This window comes from Haliotis rufescens, unplaced genomic scaffold (genome assembly GCF_023055435.1).
Source record: "Haliotis rufescens isolate VD_foot unplaced genomic scaffold, xgHalRufe1.0.p SCAF_27, whole genome shotgun sequence".
NCBI classification, from domain to species: Eukaryota; Metazoa; Mollusca; class Gastropoda; order Lepetellida; family Haliotidae; genus Haliotis; species Haliotis rufescens.
In genome coordinates this window covers 635,897-661,145 of record NW_025963968.1, presented here as the reverse complement: position 1 = coordinate 661,145, position 25,249 = coordinate 635,897, and the positions used below count along the sequence as shown (strand labels likewise).

General features: G+C 40.6%; 1 protein-coding gene across 8 annotated transcripts in view; it reads left to right on the top strand.

The window, feature by feature from the left end:
• Positions 1-25,249, top strand: part of LOC124119305 (nuclear hormone receptor HR96-like) — a 259,199-nt gene that overhangs the window by 120,851 nt on the left and 113,099 nt on the right. For 2 of the 8 annotated variants that reach the window (XM_046481783.2, XM_046481780.2), the window contains exon 1: positions 8,062-8,519. The exons of 5 other annotated variants lie outside the window; for them this stretch is intronic. In XM_046481783.2, coding sequence (XP_046337739.1) covers positions 8,457-8,519 — 63 coding nt within the window. In that variant the 5' untranslated portion in view covers positions 8,062-8,456. Of the gene's footprint in view, positions 1-8,061; positions 8,520-13,776; positions 13,945-25,249 lie in introns of those variants that run through there. One more of the 8 variants, XM_046481785.2, reaches the window with a different exon arrangement.

Here is a 25,249-nt window from a genome sequence, read left to right as displayed (position 1 = left end):
CACTCACTCACTCACTCACTCACTCACTCACTCACTCACTCACTCACTCACTCACTCACTCACTCACTCACTCACTTTACAAATGCAACCATTTACTACTTGGTATCAGTTTGAGAGAAACTTAGTTAAACTGTACATAACTGTACTTGCATGTTATGGGCCCTGTTGTTCAACAATACTGTCATGATAAAACAATGCTCTGCGACCAGATACCGTTATTGAAGGTCAAGGCCAAGGAGACACATACTGCTGTTAGCCTGACCTTTGTGACCTCAACGACTTTTTTCTATTCCCATTAGGCTCATGATTAATATTCTCTGTCCACAGATATTAAATCTTCACTTTCTCAACATTTTGATGAAGCAATTAATATCCCCAAGTTGACATGCGATTTGAACCAGATTCTGAACAAAGATAGAGATAGGCCTCAGTTTACTAAATTTTTAAAACCTTATGTTATGATAAGGAAAAGCTTGTGTTTATTCATGATGATTAAGTAGGACCATAACACAAAGGGAGATAAGTTTAGTCTAGTTCACAAGGTATTCCAAAGAAAGACTCCATGATATGCTGAATCAGCTGTTTGTTCAGACTCACGTGGAGATATGTAGAAACCCGAGAAGACCAGGTGACATTTTCAATGAACAGATAGTTATTTTCGTTAGCTGTTGTCAGCGTGGAGAATTACAAATTTCATTTAAACCTTCTCAGATTAAACACATATTGACATATCTGTAGGACTGGCGACATTTACAGTTTCATTTTCCTAAATGCACAGATGTAACAAATGTGCCGGAGGAAGTAGGAACTAGAGAGGCCCTCTCAATATAGATGTAATCTATCTGAGAGTTGATATTAGTGTTGCCAAGCAAAGATATTGAGACATTTGGGGATATTTCCTCTTTCTTTGTTAGTTGCACATTAATTTTGGCAACCCTGAGGAAAGAAATAAATACAATTGTTTCATGGAAATTTATTCAATTCTTACAAGAAGAGGTTTACTAGAGAGAGAGAGAGAGAGAGAGAGAGAGAGAGAGAGAGAGAGAGAGAGTACGAAAAGAAAGAATGTGAGTGAACAAGAAATATGGGTGTGATTGGCATCGTGTGATGGCAATCGGCAGACTTGGGACTACTCCGAAGCCAAGTCTTAGCTCTTTCAGACTAATACGACCAATAATGGCTTTGCTTTGATAACGTGTATTAAATGTGGTGTTGAGGCATATCTTTGGACTAAAATATATTTTGCCTTCAACATTACAGGAATAGAAGTAATCATTTGTTTGCTATGCTAGACTTGACTGTGGGAAGCCAGTAGATGGTAGGATATCACTTTTCCAGGTAAAACTCTACAGGTAAATTTTCAACTCTTACTTGAATCTCATATATGTAAATATGTTCACTAAAGTAGGTGAATAACAATTTCAATACTTTAGTACAACAGTGGGAGCTCTTACTCAAACTTTTATAATGTTTTGTTCAGTTTTTGATATACAGAGAGTCAACACAGAAAAGAAAATCTAATTGAAAATTCAGTATGCACTTGAAAAACCACAATGGTATGTTTAGTGTGTATTAGATTTAGTAAAGTTTAAAGCTTTTAAAGTTAAGTTGAATTGAAATCTAATATGGCGAACATCCTACTTCACTGTTGGTTTTACTCGTTTTCCCCTTGAATCAATAACTTGGTGGTATGCTGCTTTTTAGTGTGGCTATGTCAGAGTAGGAAATTCTAAACATTAAACGAAAACTCCATATTTCATTTACGCCTGTCGATTCTTATCATGATCATTAAATATTCATCTGGCAGAGACGACTCCGTGCCTTTTGGACAGGTGATAATGAAACATGATATTATATATTATGTATGGCCTGACACTCCTGTGGATCGATGTAGACTAGTTATACATCTGGTTTGGTAAAGATACGCCTTCAAGCTGTAGGATTATACTATAAAAGAGATGTTAAAACTCAGCCTTACACTGGTATCCTATTTATTGCTGGTGTTCTATGTGTTGGTCTAGAGATAGGATGTGCTGGCCTAGAGATAGGATGTGTTGGCCTACAGATAGGATGTGCTGGCCTAGTGGTAGGACGTGTTGGCCTAGAGATAGGATGTGTTGGCCTAGAGATAGGACTTGCTGGCCTAGAGATAGGACTTGTTGGTCTAAAGATAGGATGTGTTGGCCTAGAGATAAAACGTGTTGGCCTAGAGATAGGATGTGTTGGCCTAGAGATAGGATGTGTTGGCCTGGAGGTAGGACATGTTGGCCTGGAGGTAGGACGTGTTGGCCTAGAGATAGGATGTGTTGGCCTAGAGGTAGGATGTGTTGGCCTAGAGATAGGACGTGTTGGCCTGGAGGTAGGACATGTTGGCCTGGAGGTAGGACATGTTGGCCTAGAGATAGGATGTGTTGGCCTAGAAGTAGGATGTGTTGGCCTAGAGATAGGATGTGTTGGCCTAGAGATAGGATGTGTTGGCCTGGAGGTAGGATGTGTTGGCCTAGAGATAGGACGTGTTGGCCTAGAGGTAGGACTTATTGGCCTAGACATAGGATGTGTTGGCCTAGAGATAGGATGTGTTGGCCTAGAGATAGGATGTGTTGGCCTAGAAGTAGGATGTGTTGGCCTAGAGATAGGATGTGTTGGCCTAGAAGTAGGATGTGTTTGCCTAGAGATAGGATGTGTTTGCCTAGAGGTAGGATATGTTGGTCTGGAGGTAGGACATGTTGGCCTAGAGATAGGATGTGTTGGCCTAGAAGTAGGATGTGTTGGCCTAGAGATAGGATGTGTTGGCCTAGAAGTAGGATGTGTTGGCCTAGAGATAGGATGTGTTGGCCTGGAGGTAGGATGTGTTGGCCTAGAGATAAGATGTGTTGGCCTAGAGGTAGGACGTGTTGGCCTGGAGGTAGGATATGTTGGCCTAGAGATAGGATGTGTTGGCCTAGAAGTAGGACGTGTTGGCCTAGAAGTAGGATGTGTTGGCCTAGAGGTAGGATGTGTTGGCCTGGAGGTAGGATGTGTTGGCCTAGAGGTAGGATGTGTTGGCCTAGAGGTAGGACATGTTGGCCTAGAGATAGGATGTGTTGGCCTAGAGGTAGGACGTGTTGGCCTAGAGGTAGGATGTGTTGGCCTAGAGGTAGGACGTGTTGGCCTAGAGGTAGGATGTGTTGGCCTAGAGGTAGGACGTGTTGGCCTAGAGGTAGGATGTGTTGACCTAGAGATAGGATGTGTTGGCCTAGAGGTAGGACGTGTTGGCCTAGAGGTAGGACATGTTGGTCTAGAGGTAGGATGTGTTGGCCTCGAGGTAGGACGTGTTGGCCTAGAGATAGGATGTGTTGGCCTAGAGGTAGGACGTGTTGGCCTAGAGGTAGGATGTGTTGGCCTAGAGAGAGGATGTGTTCGCCTGGAGGTAGGATGTGTTGGCCTGGAGGTAGGATGTGTTGACCTAGAGATAAGACATGTTGTCCAAGAGGTAGGACGTGTTGGCCTAGAGGTAGGATGTGTTGGCCTAGAGGTAGGATGTGTTGGCCTAGAGGTAGGATGTGCTGGCCTAGAGATAGGATGTGTTGGCCTGGAGATAGGATGTGTTGGCCTAGAGATAGGATGTGTTGGCCTAGAGATAGGATGTGGAGGCCTAGAGGTAGGATGTGTTGGCCTAGAGATAGGACATGTCTGCCTGGAGGTAGGATGTGTTGACCTAGAGATAAGACATGTTGGCCTAGAAGTAGGACGTGTTGGCCTAGAGATAGGATGTGTTGGCCTAGAGATAGGATGTGTTGGCCTAGAGATAGGATGTGGAGGCCTAGAGATAGGATGTGTTGGCCTAGAGATAGGATGTGGAGGCCTAGAGGTAGGATGTGTTGGCCTAGAGATAGGACATGTTGGCCTGGAGGTAGGATGTGTTGGCCTAGAGATAGGACATGTTGGCCTAGAGGTAGGATGTGTTGGCCTAGAGATAGGACGTGTTGGCCTTGAGATAGGATGTGTTGGCCTAGAGGTAGGACATGTTGGCCTAGAGGTAGGACATGTTGGCCTAGACATAGGACGTGTTGGCCTAGAGATAGGATGTGTTGGCCTAGAGATAGGACATGTTGGCCTAGAGTAGTGGTTATTGTAAAATTCAGTTTTGGACACGCCCAGTTAATTGGGTCAGGGTCAGATGAAAGGCAATATATGAAGTTGAAATTCCTTGCAAGGATTTAGCACTGTAGAATTCTTTTTCTTAAAGATATTTATTGAGTTACATTCCATGAAGAAACAGTGGCAATATTATACGAACTACAAAATATACTGAATGGAAACGTTAGGGATCATGAATATTTTGGGGATGTTGTTTTGAAGTGAAGACTGAGCACACGTTTGAAACCAATAAAACGATATTCATGATTCACTCATTTTGTTCAGTATATATGCAGAGTGAATGCAAAACACAAAGATACATTCCAGATACAAAGGAGGTACATTCTAACAATATCATTTTAAGATGTGTTGTATGTACTGATAGAAGAAGACGACACTTTGTTTGCCCTGATGAGTAAAACTATAGAAAACAGTATCAGTGAAACATATTCTTGATATTGCAGCTTTGACTGGATAACATGACACTAATACTCCTTGAAATGATCTTCTTTGCTGTGTGTTCAGGTATAAAATTACTATAATGGAACATTGGAACCATTTGTGCAGAAATGGCAACGATCTTGAGACACTGATATTTAGCCTGTGCTGGTTGAGACCAGCTTATAATGAACATGGTGGGGTGGAATAACTGAGTAACTGTAGGATTATATAAGGTGGTATACGGGTTGTGTGTCATCCTACTAGTGGACAACTAGTGGACAGCTGCTGAGTTAATGTAGGGTTATATAAGGTGGTATACGGGTTGTGTGTCATCCTACTAGTGGACAACTAGTGGACAGGTGCTGAGTTAATGTAGGATTATATAAGGTGGTATACGGGTTGTGTTTCATCCTCAATATGTTACTAGTGGACAACTAGTGGACAACTAGTGGACAGCTGCTGAGTTAATGTAGGATTATATAAGGTGGTATACGGGTTGTGTGTCATCCTACTAGTGGACAACTAGTGGACAGGTGCTGAGTTAATGTAGGATTATATAAGGTGGTATACGGGTTGTGTTTCATCCTCAATATGTTACTAGTGGACAACTAGTGGACAACTAGTGGACAGCTGCTGAGTTAATGTAGGATTATATAAGGTGGTATACGGGTTGTGTGTCATCCTACTAGTGGACAACTAGTGGACAGGTGCTGAGTTAATGTAGGATTATATAAGGTGGTATAAATGGACTATGAAGAAACTTGGTAGAAATCATTATGACTCACTCACGCACTCACTCACTCACTTACTCATTATCAATAATGGTTTTTGCATCCTATAACATAATTAAATGCAAATATACAACACAAGACAGCCTTCCCATTGTTGGTGTTCCTTTACTTGTTTTGAGTAGTATAATTGAGTCATGATGCCTCAGTTTGTATCACTGCTGTCTGTGAGTGAGTGAGTGAGTGAGTGTTCAAACACTACATTGACACACAAGATGTCAGATCACACATTGTGAGCAACCTATCTCCTTTTTGATTGCTTCTTTCAACAAGCATAGGATAAATGGGACCTATTCTACCCAGGAATCACAAGTGACCGGCACTAACCCAACTCACCCCACCCCACCCAAGCCAACTCCACCTCACCCACCTCATCCACCTCAACCCACCTAAGTTCCAACACCTCTTACCCCACCACCTTGCTTTGTCAAACCCCGCCCTACACCACACCCCACCACCTTGCTTTGTCAAACCCCGCCCTACACCACACCACACCACCTTGCCTTGTCAAACCCCGCCCTACACCACACCACACCACCTTGCTTTGTCAAACCCCGCCCTACACCACACCACACCACCTTGCTTTGTCAAACCCCGCCCTACACCACACCACACCACCTTGCTTTGTCAAACCCCGCCCTACACCACACCACACCACCTTGCCTTGTCAAACCCCGCCCTACACCACACCACACCACCTTGCTTTGTCAAACCCCGCCCTACACCACACCCCACCACCTTGCTTTGTCAAACCCCGCCCTACACCACACCACACCACCTTGCCTTGTCAAACCCCGCCCTACACCACACCCCACCACCTTGCCTTGTCAAACCCCACCCTACACCACACCACACCACCTTGCCTTGTCAAACCCCGCCCTACACCACACCCCACCACCTCGCTTTGTCAAACCCCGCCCCACACCACACCCCACCACCTCGCTTTGTCAAACCCCGCCCTACACCACACCACACCACCTTGCTTTGTCAAACCCCGCCCTACACCACACCACACCACCTTGCCTTGTCAAACCCCGCCCTACACCACACCACACCACCTTGCCTTGTCAAACCCCGCCCTACACCACACCACACCACCTTGCCTTGTCAAACCCCGCCCTACACCACACCCCACCACCTCGCTTTGTCAAACCCCGCCCTACACCACACCACACCACCTTGCTTTGTCAAACCCCGCCCTACACCACACCACACCACCTTGCTTTGTCAAACCCCGCCCTACACCACACCACACCACCTTGCCTTGTCAAACCCCGCCCTACACCACACCACACCACCTTGCCTTGTCAAACCCCGCCCTACACCACACCACACCACCTTGCCTTGTCAAACCCCGCCCTACACCACACCCCACCACCTCGCTTTGTCAAACCCCGCCCCACACCACACCCCACCACCTCGCTTTGTCAAACCCCGCCCTACACCACACCACACCACCTTGCTTTGTCAAACCCCGCCCTACACCACACCACACCACCTTGCCTTGTCAAACCCCGCCCTACACCACACCACACCACCTTGCCTTGTCAAACCCCGCCCTACACCACACCCCACCACCTCGCTTTGTCAAACCCCGCCCCACACCACACCCCACCACCTTGCTTTGTCAAACCCCGCCCTACACCACACCACCTCGCTTTGTAACATCCCGCCCTACACCACACCACCTCGCTTTGTCACACCCCGCCCCACACCACATCCCACCACCTCGCTTTGTCACACCCCGCCCCACACCACACCACCTTGCTTTGTCGCACCCCACACCACACCCAACCACCTTGCTTTGTCACACCCCGCCCCACACCCAACCACCTCGCTTGGACACACCCCACACCACACCCAACCACCTTGCTTTGTCGCACCCCGCCCCACACCCAACCACCTTGCTTTGTCGCACCCCACACCACACCCCACCACCTCGCTTTGTCGCACCCGACACCACCTCGCTTTGTCGCACCCCGCCCCACACCCAACCACCTCGCTTTTCGCACCCTGTCCCACACCCAACCACCTTGCTTTGTCGCACCCCACACTACACCACACCACACCCACCACCTTGCTTTGTCGCACCCCACACCACACCCAACCACCTTGCTTTGTCGCACCCCACACCACAACACACCACACCAGACATTCCCCCACAACACTATTTTTTTATCGCCGTGTACCAAACTGTTTTTGATCACAACAGCCTAAATATTAAGATACCTTGAAAGTAAGACCTCAATAATACAATATACAGGTGATAGCTTGGAATCTATAGTTGTTTTACTCTCAGAACTTCCACACCTCAATATCCAGTTGGCAGTGTCCATACCTGAAAATGAGCAATATCAAACAGAATACACAAATAACAAATGTCCTTTTATAGGAAATGTTGTGTTTTGAAAAATATGATTACTCCAAAATGTTTTCTGACATACCTTGATAAAAACCTGTAGTATCATAACAGATCAAATCAGGCATATATTGTTTTGCATTTCAAAAAACCTATATCCCTCTGTGGAATAATAAACATTGTGATATTACATTGGTCATCACATTACACCCAAGTCATGCACTTTACAAGCTACTTCCTTGAAATGTTTTAAAACATAACTATACCTATTACTGAATGTTACAGAGATCCTACCTAACAGGTGTTGAAAACTGACAAGCAGTGGCTGTGCATCAGTGTACGGCAGTTCAGTGTTTAGGGAACATGTGAGTGTGCGAGGAGCGTGTGTGTGTATGGATCGAGACAAGCACAGGTTATAGCGTGACCTAGGCGGAATGCCTGTCAAGGTGTGAGAGACCCAATAATTCAGGTATGCTTGGAGCTGCAGGGTAGACCTGGCCGAGCCCTACAGGGTTTCACGCTCACCGAATTAGCCCAGCTCAAGCCTTCCACTGCTAATGTCACATGGCGGACACGAAAGAAAAGCCAGTGTACATCTTTAGTCAACGGTTTTGTGTTTGAGAATATTTCCTATCTGGGGATAAGTGGATACAGGAAAAGTGGGGACTGTGACGGAAGTGGTCAGGAGTCTAAGGTGATCCAAGGTGTGATGCGAGTTTGGATTACGACAGTTTTGTTTAATAATCTGGATGTACCTTCCAGCGTCTTGGCGACACCGATTTTCCTTGCTGGCGTCTTCATACCGAATACAGGTAAGAGTGGGGACATTTTGGTGACCTCTTCGTCGAGTTAAGTCCGATCTTGACCGTGTTGGGCTCATTGACATGGTGTCCCAACTGTTGACAGTCTCCGATAGGTTTGAAAGTACTAGAGCAAGCCCACACAACCTCCACGGAGAAAGTGTGTTGCAGTGTTCCTTGTATAGGATTCAGAAGAATTCGGGTATTCTACGTCCCAGGGTTGAATAATTAGAGATATATATGAAGTGTTTGACATATTTTCCTCTTTGAACAATGGACATCTCGCTTGCTATTTGGTGATTATTTGTAAAGCCATGTCGGGAATGACTAATCATGGATTAGTGAAATGATACGTGACAGTGTTTGTCATTAGTGGTTAATTACCCAGGATTTGGACTTTGGGTGAGAATGGTATCCAGGTGAAATTGTAGGGGTATTTGGTAAGACAGGTTTGTGATGGTTGTAAGGCAGCCTTTGAAACAGTTTATTTGGGTCAACACGTCATACGATCAATACACGTTTATGACCAGCGGTGACTATGTTTGTATTCCACATGCCTTGTCGTCAGCGTGTCTATTGCAGTTATCGACACAACAATATGCATATGGCATGTTATACCATATCTGGTTTCTAGGCTGAGGTGGAACCGGTTGTGTTTGTAAGCAGATTGGAACACTAGTGTGAACAGTTTTCTCTTTATTGGGTTAAGCCTGCAGTCAGTCAATATATGTAAATGTATTTCATCATGTGTTTTGGTATCAGGAATTTAACGTCTTGAATTATTCTTAACCTGGAGGAATGGTTAATGTCATTTTCTGTTTAATTAGAGTAATTTGTTAATAAGAGTAATTTGTTAATTAGAGATATTTGTTGTGCTTTTCTCTTTTAAGATTTATTTGTATCTCTTACATTTTTTTTGTGAATTTAGGTTTGAATTTCGTCCAGTCATATATTTCAGAGAAGGGTATTGTGAAAAAAGACTCCCATGTTGTGTTTTCTGGTTTCAGTTTGGCTGAACCGGTAAAGAATAGTGCTTTCTGATTATATATTTACTATAAAACATTCATTTATCTTAAGTCATTTTTTTACAAATGAAACAATATCTCATATTTGTGAACAAAAGAAGTCCTTGCTAAAAAAACCTGAAACAGAATAAAGCCTTTTCCTGAAAGAAGAACTATGTATATTGTTTTTGTTTTTGTGTTAATGTAAAATATTGCATGAAAATATTTTTTTGAATGTACTTTAAAAATATTTGTTGATGATAGTATTACTGAATTAAAAAAATATGATTCCAAGTGCCTGAAAGGGCATTTTCCAAATGTTCTAGTTAAAACCTATTTTCAGTGATTATCAATGAATTTTTGCTTATGCCTGTGGCATGATAAGGAGTTCGTTCGATTTTTTTAATGAAATCCCTAATAATAAATTTATATAATCTTGAAAACCGTTTTTATTTACTGAGATAGAGGCAGTTGGATTTACTGATATAGGAGAAGTTGTAATACAAGCAGCACACAGGGCTACATAGGCAAGATACAAGACAATCATGATAATGTGAGGGAGTTAATTTAGGTTACTTCAAATTTGTTGTTTGAATTTTATTTTTATTTTTTAAGGTGTGCTGCCCAATTTAAAACCCTAAGAAAAATAATTTCAATACTACATATGTTGTGATAATGTGAAGGAGTTAATTGAGGTGAATTCAAATTTGTTGTTGGAATTTATTTTTTTATGTGTTAGGTGTGTTGCCCAATTTAAAACCCTAAGAAAATAATTTAAATGCGAGATATAATGTGCTAATGTGAGGGAGTTAATTTAGGTTCATTCAAATTTGTTGTGTGAAAATATTTTTCATTTGTCAGTTGTGTTGCTCATTTTAGAAGCCTAAGAAAAATAATTTAAATGTTAGATATCTCAAACACATAGAACAGCTTCATAATACATCTTAATAACTTTAGACATTCTGTTTTGTAAAAGATTTTTATTTCTGTACATTGAACATTTTGAAATAATTTTTTTAACCCAGGCTTGACAAACATTTCGTAAAGAATCTTTCAAACATGTATTATAGCTCTATGTCAAATGGTACCGCCTCTATCAATATGAATAGAAACATTAAAACAGAAAAACACTAAAAACATAATTTATTTCTTGCAGTACAGATGACAGAATTCATTAATCCGTTGACTTCCATTCCCTTGATGAAATAAACAAGTTCCAAGAACTAATTTCCCATTAACCACAGGTTCCCCTCAACAGCCTATTTGACAATTTCATTTCAACTATGCCGTCACAATTAAAGCAAAAACTTGCTTGGCCAACAGAAAAGAAAACATTTTTTTGAATGGACATTCTGGCTTCCTCCCTGCTGAAGTTTCCACTGTTGAGATTGTTCGTAAAGTGTATTAACAAGTTTATTGTTGGAGGGGAGGGATTACTAGGAACCTGTTTGTCAGAGATGAGGCTGACAACAGAGGGGTAGAAAAGTCGAAAAATAATTTCCAATTTTAATATTACTGAATTTTTCAATTAGCATTTTGACCTATATGTATTGGACTATTTCATTGTTTGTTTCTGTGGATATTTTAGATATATGTTAAGATATTTTAATAACAGCTGCTTATTGTGTATAGATTCTGAAGGTGACAATATGTGTTTACTAGCCTCCTCGTGCTCGCTATGTTATGACTCGTCTTGTGTTTATCTCTGTCTCTATTGGATAACACAAGTATGCAATATGCTCAAGTAGGTTCAGGTTCAAACAATGTTAACAATAACATCACTGCGTACAATAACCTGAGAAGATGATAGTGTCCTTTATCAACAGAAGAAGAGGTTTTTTCAATATTAAAGTGTCATCTCTCGTTCAGACTCAAAATGGCCACAACACACCGCATCCATTATTAAGGTAGGATTTGAATTAATACGGCATCATGGTGAGAGAAGGATGTTTCTATGCTGAGGATGATAGGAATTATGATAGGAATATGTTTTTTTGTCGTCGGAACCAGTTTTATAGTCTGGAAAATATTTATGTTTTATTATATACAAAATGTTATGAGACATGAATAGATCTTGTCAGCTTATGAATAATGGATGTCCATGATGCTATTTAAAAATATAAAACATCAATGCCGAAGAATAATCAGTCTCGATTATCAACTGAAATAGATTCCATGGGTGTCAAAGGCAAAATAGTGGTGAAGATTATATGAAGGGACAAGAGGTGTTCACGTCAAGGGGTAAGCATGTCCTATACCCTACCAGTAGCGCCACTAGGGCTGCAACGATACAGGAAGGTCACCATACGATACGTATCTCGATACGCAATGATAAAAAACCCACCAGATAGCAGTACTCCAGTACTCCCGCATTTATTAAGTTTCGAGACTTAAAGCATGTCAAGATTGAACCTTTCTTAAAGTTGGAACAGTCAAAATTATTTGATAATAACAAGACTACTGAAGTTGTTGAGCTTCAAAGTGGAACTTTCTCTAACTTTCCTTCAAAACAATTCAAAGTTCAAACACCAGAAAATAATTAATGTACTTCACCAGTGATACAACTTCAAAGAATTTTGATGCAATGGTCGAAGAAATTGTATCTGAAATTATTATTTTATCAGGAATAATATATTCCAATATTGTGTTACTTTAGTTGCAGCTTTTACATATAGTATATATAATATATTTAAAATTATAAGAACCACAAGCGTAGCATTTTGGTACTGGTAATTGCTGTTGCAGGATATTTTTACATATGGAACAATTTGACCAGTCACCATAGGGACTTCCTGCGCTACATGTATTTCGATTGCGAAAATGTTATGTTGACATATATTAGCCAAATTGCCACAAATATGACTTTTAATGAGTGAAAGTATGGCATTTATAATATATGTATCCATTCTCTAGCAACTAGAGTTTCGCTTCAAGGCGTCAATAGCGGTAATCTGACCGTGGTTGCTGTAAATAACAGCAAGTTGTGCGATATACCAATCACCTAAATTAATGAAAACAATATTAAATGAAATTTTGAATAAAATTAATAAAATATATTACAAACACAAGCCCAGATATGCAATGAACACATTTTAATAACCAGACAGTATAATAATGGTTTTGAATTGTGTATTTCAGTTCGGATTGGTTGACTGGTATTTACGGTGTTATGTGCTTGTGGTGATCAGCTGATAATGTTTTTTAAGATGGGGAAAAACATTTGTCAGCGTAAAACCTGACGTTATTAAAAATGTATGTACTTTTGGGGGAGCCATGTGTTACCACAAACTAAAACCAAGTTAGCGGTTTACTGAAGGGCACAATAGCGAGGAAACACTGTACTGTTTGCGTTACGTATCGTGGCGTATCGATAAATGGGCCCACGTTTATTATATATCGTATCGTTGGTCAAGTAAAGCGATGCATTGGAATATCAGTGTATCGTTTCACCCTTAAGTGCAACCATGCCCTCATATGGCGGCTATGATTCACTGGACAGCAGTATTAAACTGAATGATGCAATACACGATTTGCTGTATTCTGTATTGATTCATGTTGTTTCACAATTTACAGGTTAGAATAGGTCTCCAGCAGCACACGCTGGTTTAAGAGGCGACGTAATGGATTGGGTGGTTAGGGTTGTAACCTTGATTGATTGCTGTCTTTGTCCCCTGATGGCGTAGAAGGGCATGCTCATTATATCATCCTCTGGTAGTGATCCATGGGTTGTCAGCACTCGACCTGTGTTAGTGGTATTTGTCTGTATGCTTCCTCCTACATTCCTGTGCCAACAACCGACCATCCAACAACCCACCCACCCACCCACTCACCCACCCGCTCACTCACTCACTCACCCACCCACCCACTCACTCACTCACTCACTCACTCACTCACTCACTCACTGTAAATTGTACCAAATAATCATCAGGGTGCCATCCCATAAAGGGATCTTCGAGCTAAGATGGACGTAGGTCCCCTACTTTAACATAGGCTTACAGTAGTCGTACTGCTGAGGTTGCTTTTTGAAATGGGTACCTGTGTTAAAAGTTAAAAAATAAAAAATAATTTGAACATTAAACTTCAGTATGGATGTTTTATCTAGCTCTTTATCTAGAGGCACAGATGTCTAATTAATGCAGCAATGACATGTATACATAACTCAACATGCATGACAAAACATCCTGCAGCACATCAGAATGAGTCACATTGTGACAGTTGTGATGGGGAACCCCCCACTCGAGCCCCTCATATTGTGAGCAGGTGATTTCACCATTTGTTCACTGGCATTACACAACCCATGCTGGCAACGAGGTCAGAGGTCAGCCACATGGCTAGAATTCCCTCTTTCCCCCAAAATCAGAACCAACCCTACTTCTAAGTTTTACATTTGTTTGGGATGGCTGGTGTTAAGTTCAGTGAGAGCTCAGTTGGAGGTAAGCTTCCTGATTCATTTCACTTGACAAGCCGGATGTATGGAGAGTTGTGAGGACCTCCATGTACCAGACCTCCATGTACCAGTGGCAGGCTATGTGCTGTTTATGTGTTGCCTGTTCATACAATGGTGGGTCGAGATTATTGTCTTCTGACAGTCACTGTCATTGTGTAGAGGTTGTATATATCTCATTGTCATAAAGCTTGATGACATGAAATGTGTGCTTGTAGATGTCACCGGTTTCATTACAGAATTATTATATAGGGTTGTGCTGTGGTAGTGATCAACTATGTCAATGGGCAATGCCCTGTCTATGTTGCTATGACAATGTTTGATGTTTGGATGACACACCTGTAGCTTTAGAGTTGTCTTGTCCCAAGTTTATTGCCAAATGCAATGTCCCTTCTCTGTACACTGTACAGATTAACTGCCATCGATCCGTCACTGTTGTGTATTTAAATGACATTGAATCGTAAGATGAATGAGCTCTGTCACTTGTTTCATATTGGCATTTGGAGCAGAGTTGCCTTCAGACATATATCATATTTGTCGGTCATAAAATATGATACATTGTGTAGGGCGTGATTGAGAGTGAGTGAGGTGGGTATTTTCATGCTTGACAGGGCATATTACAAGAGACAGCTCTGGCGAGGAAGAATGTAGAAGGAATGAAAATATGTGGAAGGAATGAAAGTGTTGGTGGAGTGAAAATGTGTTAAGGGAATGAGGTAGACTAACATTTAATCTCGGAAATTAACATATTTTACAGAAAAAACAGTTGTTAAATTACAGTTGTAAAATATGATAAAAAGGAGCCCAGAAACTTTCTTCATTTTCAGATTCTGCAGTAATCTAGACTTGCCACACATTAAAACACTTGCATGGGCTGTATTGTATATATTTGTTTCAGGGTCTGTGTGACAGACTAGGAATGAGGGTGTGTGGAAGGAATGAAAGAGTGTAGCACAAAATTAATTTTATGAATAGAAGTTTCAATTATTATTAGTGGTGAAAATTCTCAATTGCTAATCAGTTAATTTACAATCCATGCACAGATCTGTTTTACTTTAAGTTTAAAAGGAATTATTAATTACTACAAACTATCGTGCTGTACGTTCACCATGCTCTGATGACTTGTCTGTTTGTTTGTTTGTTGTTTAACGAATCATTCAGCTCTGTTGAAAATGAAACTATGCATCTGTGACCAACTAGTTAGGTGAATAAAATCAGAGTCAGCTTTAAATTCAAGATGAAAATGACAGAGAAATTAATAGAGCAAGGCAATAATGGCCATGTGAAATATTTGCATGTACTTTGATGGAGAATTCCACATTAGAATTGACATATGTTGATAATAATTGATAGAAGTGTTCTATGACGTAGAGGTCAGTTGTGGTGACCCCTGAAATAGATCATCATGGGTTGATGTGGTGGGATTAGATTTCAGGTTGATATGGTATTCCATGTCCAAGTCAATGGGGGACGGGTCGGGTAGCCTAGTGGTTAAAGCCTTCGCTTGTCACGCCGAAGACCCGGGTTCAATACCCGACATGAGTACAATGTCTGAAGCCCATTTCTGGTGTCCCCCGCCATGATATTGCTGGACTATTGCCAAAAGCGGCGTAAAACCATACCCACTCACTCACTCACTCACTCCATGTCAGTGAGGTTACAGTAGCTTCATTAGGAAACTTTCCTTAACATGTGTTTGTGCTGGGTGCCACCGGTGGGGCTGGACATACTCACCTTTCCGCGAACACCTGGTGTCATCACTATTTGATAGTGCTCAGGCTCATGATGGTGTCGGAATCGTACAATAGTCTCTGCTTTTGGTAGAGATTTCTTATGATTATGGAATGGTTGTTGTCACTTTTATTTGATTAACACTGATGTTCATATGATGTTTATATCATGTCAAGGGAGGAGATATAGATAACATTCTCTTTAGGAACCTTTGGTAACATTGAGGTGTTTTATACATGGCATTGTTGGCAGATAAATAATATTCCTGTTGGTAGTCAATGTAGCATTGTTAATTGGTTACCTAGCATTCTTAAATTTACAGTTTAATTTCTATATTTTGAAAGCTGCATAGTTTCTTTTACCCAATTACAATAGTTTGCATTTCCAGTATAGAAAAAACCCAGAATGATATAGTCTTAATTGAAAACATGAATTGCTATTTTGTTCAATATTTTAAGATCACACAAATCTATTTTCTTCTGTTGGCCCTTATTTTTTGAAAGTGGAAATTGAAGAAAAACTTTTGTTGCTGTGTTTTATTTGAAAAGTAGTTTTAAGCATGTTTGGGATTATTTGTTTTAACGTTTATTAATTATATATTTTATTAAATTAATGTCCATCCCTATCAATATTTGAAAAATAAATTTCATCCTGAAATCGGTTTCAAGAAATGGCATATGCAATGAGAGACAAAAAAATATTCATCCATGTAGGTATATCTTACAACCATCCCGGGGTGGTCGGGTAGCCTAGCGGTTAAAGCGTTTGCTCATCACGCTGAAGACCCAGGTTCGTGCCCAACATGGGTAAAACCCATTTCTGGTGTCCCCCACCATAATATTGCTGGAATATTGCTAAAAGCGGCGTAAAACCAAACTCACTCACTCAATTACAACCATCCCAAAGGCTCCCACGGGACATCCCTGTCACACTCCAGAGGTATTTAGGTAGTTGGCGAAATTCATGGAAGCAGCGGTAATTTTAGTAGATGACATTGAGATATTTTACATGACTTTATCAGTGAGTGAGTGAGTTGGGTTTAATACTGATTTGAACAGTGTTCTAGTTATATCACGGCGTGTCAGCTTCGTGTGGGAGGAGGGAGCGTGGGTGGCCAAGTCGTCTAAGGCACCCCGATTCGCTGTGCAGAGTTGCATCCATGAGGCATGCCAGAAACCTATGATTGTGGGTTCGAATCCAGGTTCGCCCTGATTATGTTTCTAGGTTTGTCAGCACCATACCCGTGCTCGTGGGTTTCACCGAAGTGTTAAACGTCTGAGACCTGCATCACTTGGGGCTTTCCTCCCACATTAAGCTGACACGCTATAAGTGGCGTTAAACCCAACTCACTCGCTCGTGTGTGAGGAAAGCCTAAGACGTTTACCTCTTTGGTGAAACAACGAGCACAGGGTTTGGTGCTGACAAAAATAGAAACATAATTGTGGAAAACTGGGATTCAAACCAATGATCTTTACAAAGGTTTCTGGCATATCCAAGGGACACAACTCTGCACAGCTAATTGCAGCAGCTTAGAGATTGTTTGAAAAAATTGGATGATAATCAGTCCATGATTTTAAACTGATCTGAAACCCTGAAGTATCTAGGATAATTTTACAGTTCATAATTAGACCTTTACTTTTGCTTTTTATTTAAAAAATAAACGATGAGTAGGAGTTCAATAAACACTACAGGGAGAAAATGCCATGACGGGACTACCTCCATAGTCTAGTTGTTGAGATTTTGCACAGCCATTTTTGTGATGTCCATAAAATGTAAATGATTTATAAAACACTTACTCATGTTTAAATAACGAAGACTTCCTGAATACAATTTGAACTCCGCAATGTCGGACAAGTCAGTTTATAAACAGGGGAAGGTTACATTTGGTATTGCCTCGATATTCTCACAATGTTCAAGTCAATTATCTGTACTTTTTCTCCCAGTACTAATTGTCATATCTTACCCACTTTTTAATGTGATAGTTCGGCCACTGCGTTCATCTGCGTGACCCAGCTACACCTATGAGGAACAACATACTAGACACTTCCCTCTAAAAGATAATCTTGTCCAATTTATAACGTCACCAAATTGCGAGTGCACGTTCGTGTCACCAGAAATGATGTCATGACAGCACAATGTTTTGTCATGAAATAAGCCACGCTCGTTCTTCATTGTTCTTTGCCTGTTATGGTGTAGCTATCTTATATTATTACAAGAGGGATATATAGGGTTTTCCAATGTTATAGAAGATATTAGAACGTTATTTGTGTAGTACTAGCACTCTCAAACTTTCCCATGCTGAATCTGGCTGCCATTGTTGCCGGCCAGAGATACAGTGTTGTTGATTGATGGTCTGAAAGTTGATGACAAACTGTTTTGTATATCCATTCATTTTTCACTGCAATGTTGTTGACACAGCGTGTTTTTCAGTTGTGACACAGTGACAATTAGTTTCTGTATTTCGATATATTTCGATATAGTATTCACGACCGTCCGTACGTCCGTCCGTCCGTCCGTCCGTCCGTCCGTCCGTCCGTCCGTACGTCCCACCTGTTTGTTGCCGCGATATCTCAAGAACTAAACACTGGATTGTCTTCATATTTGGAACTATGGTGTATATACAGACTCCGCAGACACCAGTCGGTTTTGGTGACCTTGATCCCATTTTCAAGGTCACAGCAGACAAATCTGCTTTTAGAGTTGGAAAACGGTGTTGCCGCGATATCTCAAGAACTAAACACTGGATTGTCTTCATATTTGGAACTATGGTGTATATACAGACTCCGCAGACACCAGTCGGTTTTGGTGACCTTGATCCCATTTTCAAGGTCACAGCAGACAATCTGCTTTTAGAGTTGGAAAACGGTGTTGCCGCGATATCTCAAGAACTAAACACTGGATTGTCTTCATATTTGGAGCTATGGTGTATATACAGACACCGCAGACACCAGTCGGTTTTGGTGACCTTGACCCCATTTTCAAGGTCACAGCAGGCAAATCTGCTTTTGGAGTTGGAAAACGGTGTTGCCGCGATATCTCAAGAACTAAACACTGGATTGTCTTCATATTTGGAACTATGGTGTATATACAGACTCCGCAGACACCAGTCGGTTTTGGTGACCTTGATCCCATTTTCAAGGTCACAGCAGACAATCTGCTTTTAGAGTTGGAAAACGGTGTTGCCGCGATATCTCAAGAACTAATCGCTGGATTGTCTTCATATTTGGAACTATAGTGTATATACAGACACCGCATACACCTGTCAGATTTGGTGACCTTGACCCCATTTTCAAGGTCACAGCAGGCAAATCTGTTTTTGGAGTTGGAAAACGGTGTTGCCACAATATCTCAAGAACTAATCGCTGGATTGTCTTCATATTTGGTACTATGGTGTATATGGCGGGGGATATTTCGTCACTCTGTGACAAATACTTGTTTCTAACAAATTCAGGCTAGCTTGTACATGATGTGATTTTGTATTTGGGGTATGTTGAGGTAAGTTAAAATATAAATAAATATAAAATATCAACAAGACACTTGAGGATACCCAGTCTCTGACACAGATTCCATTGGGAGTAATAGTGGTGAAAATGACATGAATGTTTCACTGACAATCAGTGAGGCCTAAGCTCCTTGATCCCCTCCCCCCCCCCCCCCCCTCCCCCCTTAAGGATCCAGGTCAGACAAGGTCCCATGAACACCACTGGTGAAGTCCCAGCTGCATCTGGTGGTCAGTGACATGGCTGATTGTGTGGCCAGATCGTTGCTCATGTTATCTGCGCCTGGTCCTGACTTGATTATTAACATTGCTGTCATATTGCTGATTGTGGAACACTCAGCCTCACACTTTCCTTTCGACAGAGATACAGATATTAATACCCACAGAGATTCTGGGACAGAGATCCCCAGTACCCCATTCTTGTCGCCCAGGACAGAATAGATTGCCAGTACCCCATGCTTGTCTCCCAGTACAGAATAGATCCCCAGTACCCCATGCTTGTTCCCCAGGACAGAATAGATCCCCAGTACCCCATTCTTTTCCCCAAGGACAGAATAGATCGCTAAACAAGACACCACATTGCTGTGAAGAGTTGCATCCGTTATCCATGCCAGGATCTGCAAGTCTGTGCCTTGGTTTGTCAGCACCACAAATAAGTTCATGGTATTCACCAACTCAGTAAACATTTTCAACAAGTGAACTTTTCTCCCATTTTAGGCTCATTGCTGTGTTGTCACTATTGTTCAAGTGGCTGCTTCTTGCTGAGGTTGTGCTACTTATTGTTGATGAGACTTGAAGGCAGATTCAAAGCCCAGTGTTTACAAATTCATTATGTAAACATGTGTTTTTTGCCAAAGGAATAATTAAATGTTAATAATTGATAGAAATATACACTTAGAATATTATCTTGGGCATATATAGACAGGAGGGTTGTTCTATATGCACTGCTTGCTGATTGCATGTTGCCTGGATAGGCTGCTGTGTACGTGTGTCAATTCACTAATCAATACCGTCATGTTTTGCTGTGACATTGATCATGGGGCTGTCTGTTATGTGATTGTGTGATGTGCCTGCATGTAGCTCTGTGATGTCATGGCCAGACGCTTACATGGGAAATTGTAAGATTACATTCAGATCATAGTGGGCAGTGTTTACGACTAGGGAAATATTGAGATGTATGTGTGATAATTATGACTTAGTGTTTACGACGAGGGAAATATTGAGATGTATGTGTGATTACCATAAAGTGGGCAGTGTTAACGACAAGGGAAATATTGAGATGTATGTGTGATTACCATAAAGTAGGCAGTGTTTACGATTAGTGAAATATTGAGATGTATGTATACGTGATAACCATGAAGTGGGCAGTGTTTACGACTAGGGAAATATTGAGATGTATGTGTGATAACCATGAAATAGGCAGTGTTTACGATTAGGGAAATATTGAGATGTATGTGTGATAATTAGGACGTAGACAGTGTTTACGACTAGGAAATAATGAGATGTATGTGTGATAATTATGACGGAGACATTGTTTACGAGTAGGGAAATATTGAGATGTATGTGTGATTACCATAAAGTAGGCAGTGTTAACGACAAGGGAAATATTGAGATGTATGTGTGGTAACCATGAAGTAGGCAGTGTTTACGACAAGGGAAATATTGAGATATATGTGTGATTACCATGAAGTGGGCAGTGTTTACGACAAGGGAAATATTGAGATATATGTGTGATATCCAATTCACTTATAAAAAGAAGAAAATAGCAATATAAATATTATTTCAGAAGATTTACTAGATGACTTATATTTTACAATATTTGGATTTCTGAAATAACTGCTGTTGATGTGTGCTGTCGATGTCATCTTCCTTGTCTCACTTCCTTGCTGTCTGCATCTGTTGTCAAATCATCAGGGAGGTATGACAGTGATTCTACTACTGTCTCCCTCAGATAGAATTAATATTCAGCTCAAGTTGTTGCGGGAATTTTGTCTTCATTTTGAAGAGACCTGAAAGCAGCCACACCAGTTCAGCAGGAGAGAATATTCACCAACATTTTCCATCATGATTGACGAAGATGGAGAGATTGTGCCGAGAGAGAAGTACATTGCTTCGTTACGATGATAATTATGATGATTGATGACAGTAGGTTGATCCCCTGAAAATACTTATTTTTTATGATTATGATCTTTGGTTTGTGAGCTCCATACCTGGGCTGTGGTGTTCTGTACAAGTAGTACATATATATGTCCTAAATGGTTACATGTTCCTTAGCCTGTGTCACTCACTCACTCACTCACTGCAAACCACACCAGGCCACACCATTCAATACCACAACGCCTCAAACCAGGCGCCATACCATAATCACACCTCATTCCCTCAAACTAGTAACACCACACCACGTTCTGTATAAGCGAAAATAAGCAAAACAATATGGAGATGAATGTTTTCATGAGTTCAAAGGTCACAACAATGACAAGTTTAAGCATAGTTCTGCCTGACGCACAGGAAGGTAAGATGCGAAGACATTCCAGTGTCGCTTCCATCACACCGGTCACAGTGGTACGTTCTCTAACTGGGATATGCTATGCAAATCAATATTAACAACACATTATGGAGATTCAAACAGCCAACCATGTTACCATTCCTTTGAGAGATGCGTTTTTTTTTCCAACATTATTTCTGAGTATCAGTAAGTGTTTATGTCAGTTTTTGAGATGTAGAAAAATATGCCGCAATCTATTTCCATATTTTGCGGAAAGTCGAACAGCTCGGAGGCATGTGTTGTCAGTGGAGATGTATGGTCCATTAATCAGGGTCAAAAGTTCTGTAATTATAGAGGCAGAATTACAACGATATGTTGACTGATAAACATGACTGATAAACATGCCTTTATCGCCTACTTCAAACGGGTTTATGTGCCCCGATGTCAAAGTAAACAGGTTGTTTCCAGCGACATCACTCGCAAAATGACAGATTGAAGGATATCTGTGTTTCTTTGGCAAACTGTCAGGAACGTAGTTATCAAACACAGACTGACTTACAGAGAGTCTCATGGATTGGTTTTCTTTACTGTTAGGAAAAATACTTCTCTTTTATTTTGAATGGTTCAGACATATGGTGTTTCGATGCCATTTAAGAAGAGTTGTCTACCTTTGTGGTTCTCCAAAAAAACTTTGCATCACGAACAAGACTTGTTACTACTTGAGATGTTGGATTGTAAAATCTAGTTCTTCCGTCACTCTGTCTCACTTTTCCCTTCATTCTTTCTTTTCCTCTCGTCTTTCTTTTCCTCTCGCATCTTTCTTTTCCTCTCACCTTCTCTCACCCTTCACAATATACTGGGACACTGGGGTAGCCTAGTGGTTAAAGTGTTCCCTCATTACAACGAAGGCCTGGGTTCAATTCCCCCACATGGTGCCAACTCACTCACAATCAGCTTTTTCTCTCTTAATTTTATGCCTTCATTTTTGGGGTGGATGGTGTCCTAGTGGTTGAGGTGTTTGCTTGTAGCACCGAAGACCCTGGTTCTATTCTCCCTTGTTTGCAGTGTGTAAACCCAATCTTGGTGTTCTGGTGCAATTGGTGGAATATTGTGAAAAACTTAAAACTGTGGCTGCCCATTCGTCTGTCAACATCTTGTTAACATGACACTACATATTTGATACCTGTGAAGATCTGGGTTAGACTATTCTTCAGCCTGGTGCTATTGGTCGAATATTGTGAAAAACTTAAAACTGTGGCTGCCCATTCGTCTGTCAACATCTTGTTAACATGACACTACATATTTGATACCTGTGAAGATCTGGGTTAGACTAGTCTTCAGCAACCCATGCTTGCTGTAACTTGGTTGATGCATGTCATCGTATCCCAATTGTACAACCAACACATTTGATCTTGCCACGTGATGACGAGACGGCCCAATGACCCAGGATCCCACTGAATCCAGAACATGGCCTCCGTACCACTCATTGTGACTGTGGGCCAGGACAGGTCTGCCTTTTGATGACGTGAATCAGATAAAGTAGATAAAGCTGCTTGTCTTTAATGTGTCCTAAATGTCATGTTTCACAGTTGACTGTGATTCATGACAAAAGCACAAGTCACATGACATTAGTTTTTCATCCCTGGCATTAATGCAATTTATTTGGAAGAATTTGAAGATTTACTGAAATAATTGTTTCAGACAAGAACAGATAGGAGACTAATTTGGTCTGCTTGTACCTGTATTGTCTTGTGATTTTACTGCAAAATTTGGTGTTTTTCAACAAAATGGGAAACATTAACTACTTTTCATTTGGAGCTTTTGTCAATAAGGTGAAACGCTGTGACATAATTAATCCTCAAAACACTAAAACCAGCACTAGAACCTTGATCACTCACTAATTCCAATAGTCAGCCATTGTTGTGTGTTGTGTCATCTCCTCAAATCGGAAACTGTAACAATTGTCCAGATGTGGTAATTAAGTAATCGGAATAATAATCATCTTGTGTTTTCGGGAAATTTCCCCTTGTGTTGTTTCTGTGAGTTGTTTAAACCTTCCTTGAACTGAACAGAAAGGACAGATCAGATGTTTTAAGGCTCCCAAAATTTGCTGTTAATTTGTGTTTTTCAGATTATTGTAATTTGATAGAATACATATCTCTCTAAGTCATGCTATGTACTTTTCAACAAATCATTAAAGCAATATTTTTCCAAATTTACACCGTAAACATTTATTGCGTGGAAAACATGTGGTTTTAAAATGTTGATAATGTACGAACGTCCGGAAGAAGATAACACAAGTAAAACTTACATTTCAATTTGCACTCAAAAGACATCCTGAGGAGAGATAGATTTGTGGAGATGAAATTACATCGTTAATGTTAGCAATTAGAGACAGCATTTGGGGAAAATTAGTTTTAACTTTTTTTAAATAATCATTTAATGGGAATATTTAAGAAGCTTTATGAGTTGGGAAGGTTATAAGAGACATAATTGTTGACAATTTGTACAGAAACTAAACAGTCAAAAAATAATTTTGAGGCTGAAAAAATGTAATGTTCTGAGATTATGTTTGAAACTGGGAGGACCAAGAGACATCTGTAAATTTATTGGGACATGTGTTTCAGTTTAATGCGTTTCTTATCTAATTTCCTGTTAATGTTGTCATGTTTTTTGAGGGGATTAAAACAAATGAAAGAAAATATCCTTGCCAGTTGCATGTTTCTAACCAAATTGATGCAACACATTGCCATTTTAGAGTTTGAATGATGAAAACATATTAAGCAAAATAAAGCACGCTGTACAACGTAAATATTACAGAAATGTTCTATTAGTGAACTTGATTTGATTTGTGAAATAGTGCAAGACACAGTTTCTTCTTGAGCAGAATTAGAATTGATACAATAACTCCCTCTTCAAATGTGCTTATAAGGTAGGACTTTATAGAGTCTGTATGTGCTTATAAGGTAGGACTTTATAGAGTCTGTATGTGCTTATAAGGTCGGACTTTATAGAGTCTGTATGTGCTTATAAGGTAGGACTTTATAGAGTCTGTATGTGCTTATAAGGTAGGACTTTATAGAATCTGTATGTGCTTATAAGGTAGGACTTTATAGAGTCTGTATGTGCTTATAAGGTAGGACTTTATAGAGTCTGCAATTTGATTCAGTTGTAGATGTGGACCAAATCATGGTCATGGAAATCAATATTCATTATCACATAAAGATTTTTCTTTCACAAAGCATTTTTAGTATGTCAAAACTGAATTTATCACCATATCTTTGCTTTGCCTGTTTACGCCAATGTATTCTCAGGTAGCAGGGGGATAATCTACCTTGATCAAGTCCCTCTCATTAGGAAACGTATGGTGTTCTCCTTCAATGATCAGGAACAATTAACATTGGCAGAATCGTAAAGATCTGAAGGCTTGGGTCCTATCCATTTCCAATCCCAAGTCCGATCCGACTTTTCCGTTATCAGAGCTTAGAATTGGGAGATTATCCACAGTCACAGGTATTTACTGGATGAAATATTTACTGGGGCAAGATCGCAGTAGTCGGGGTTAACCTTTAGAGCTGG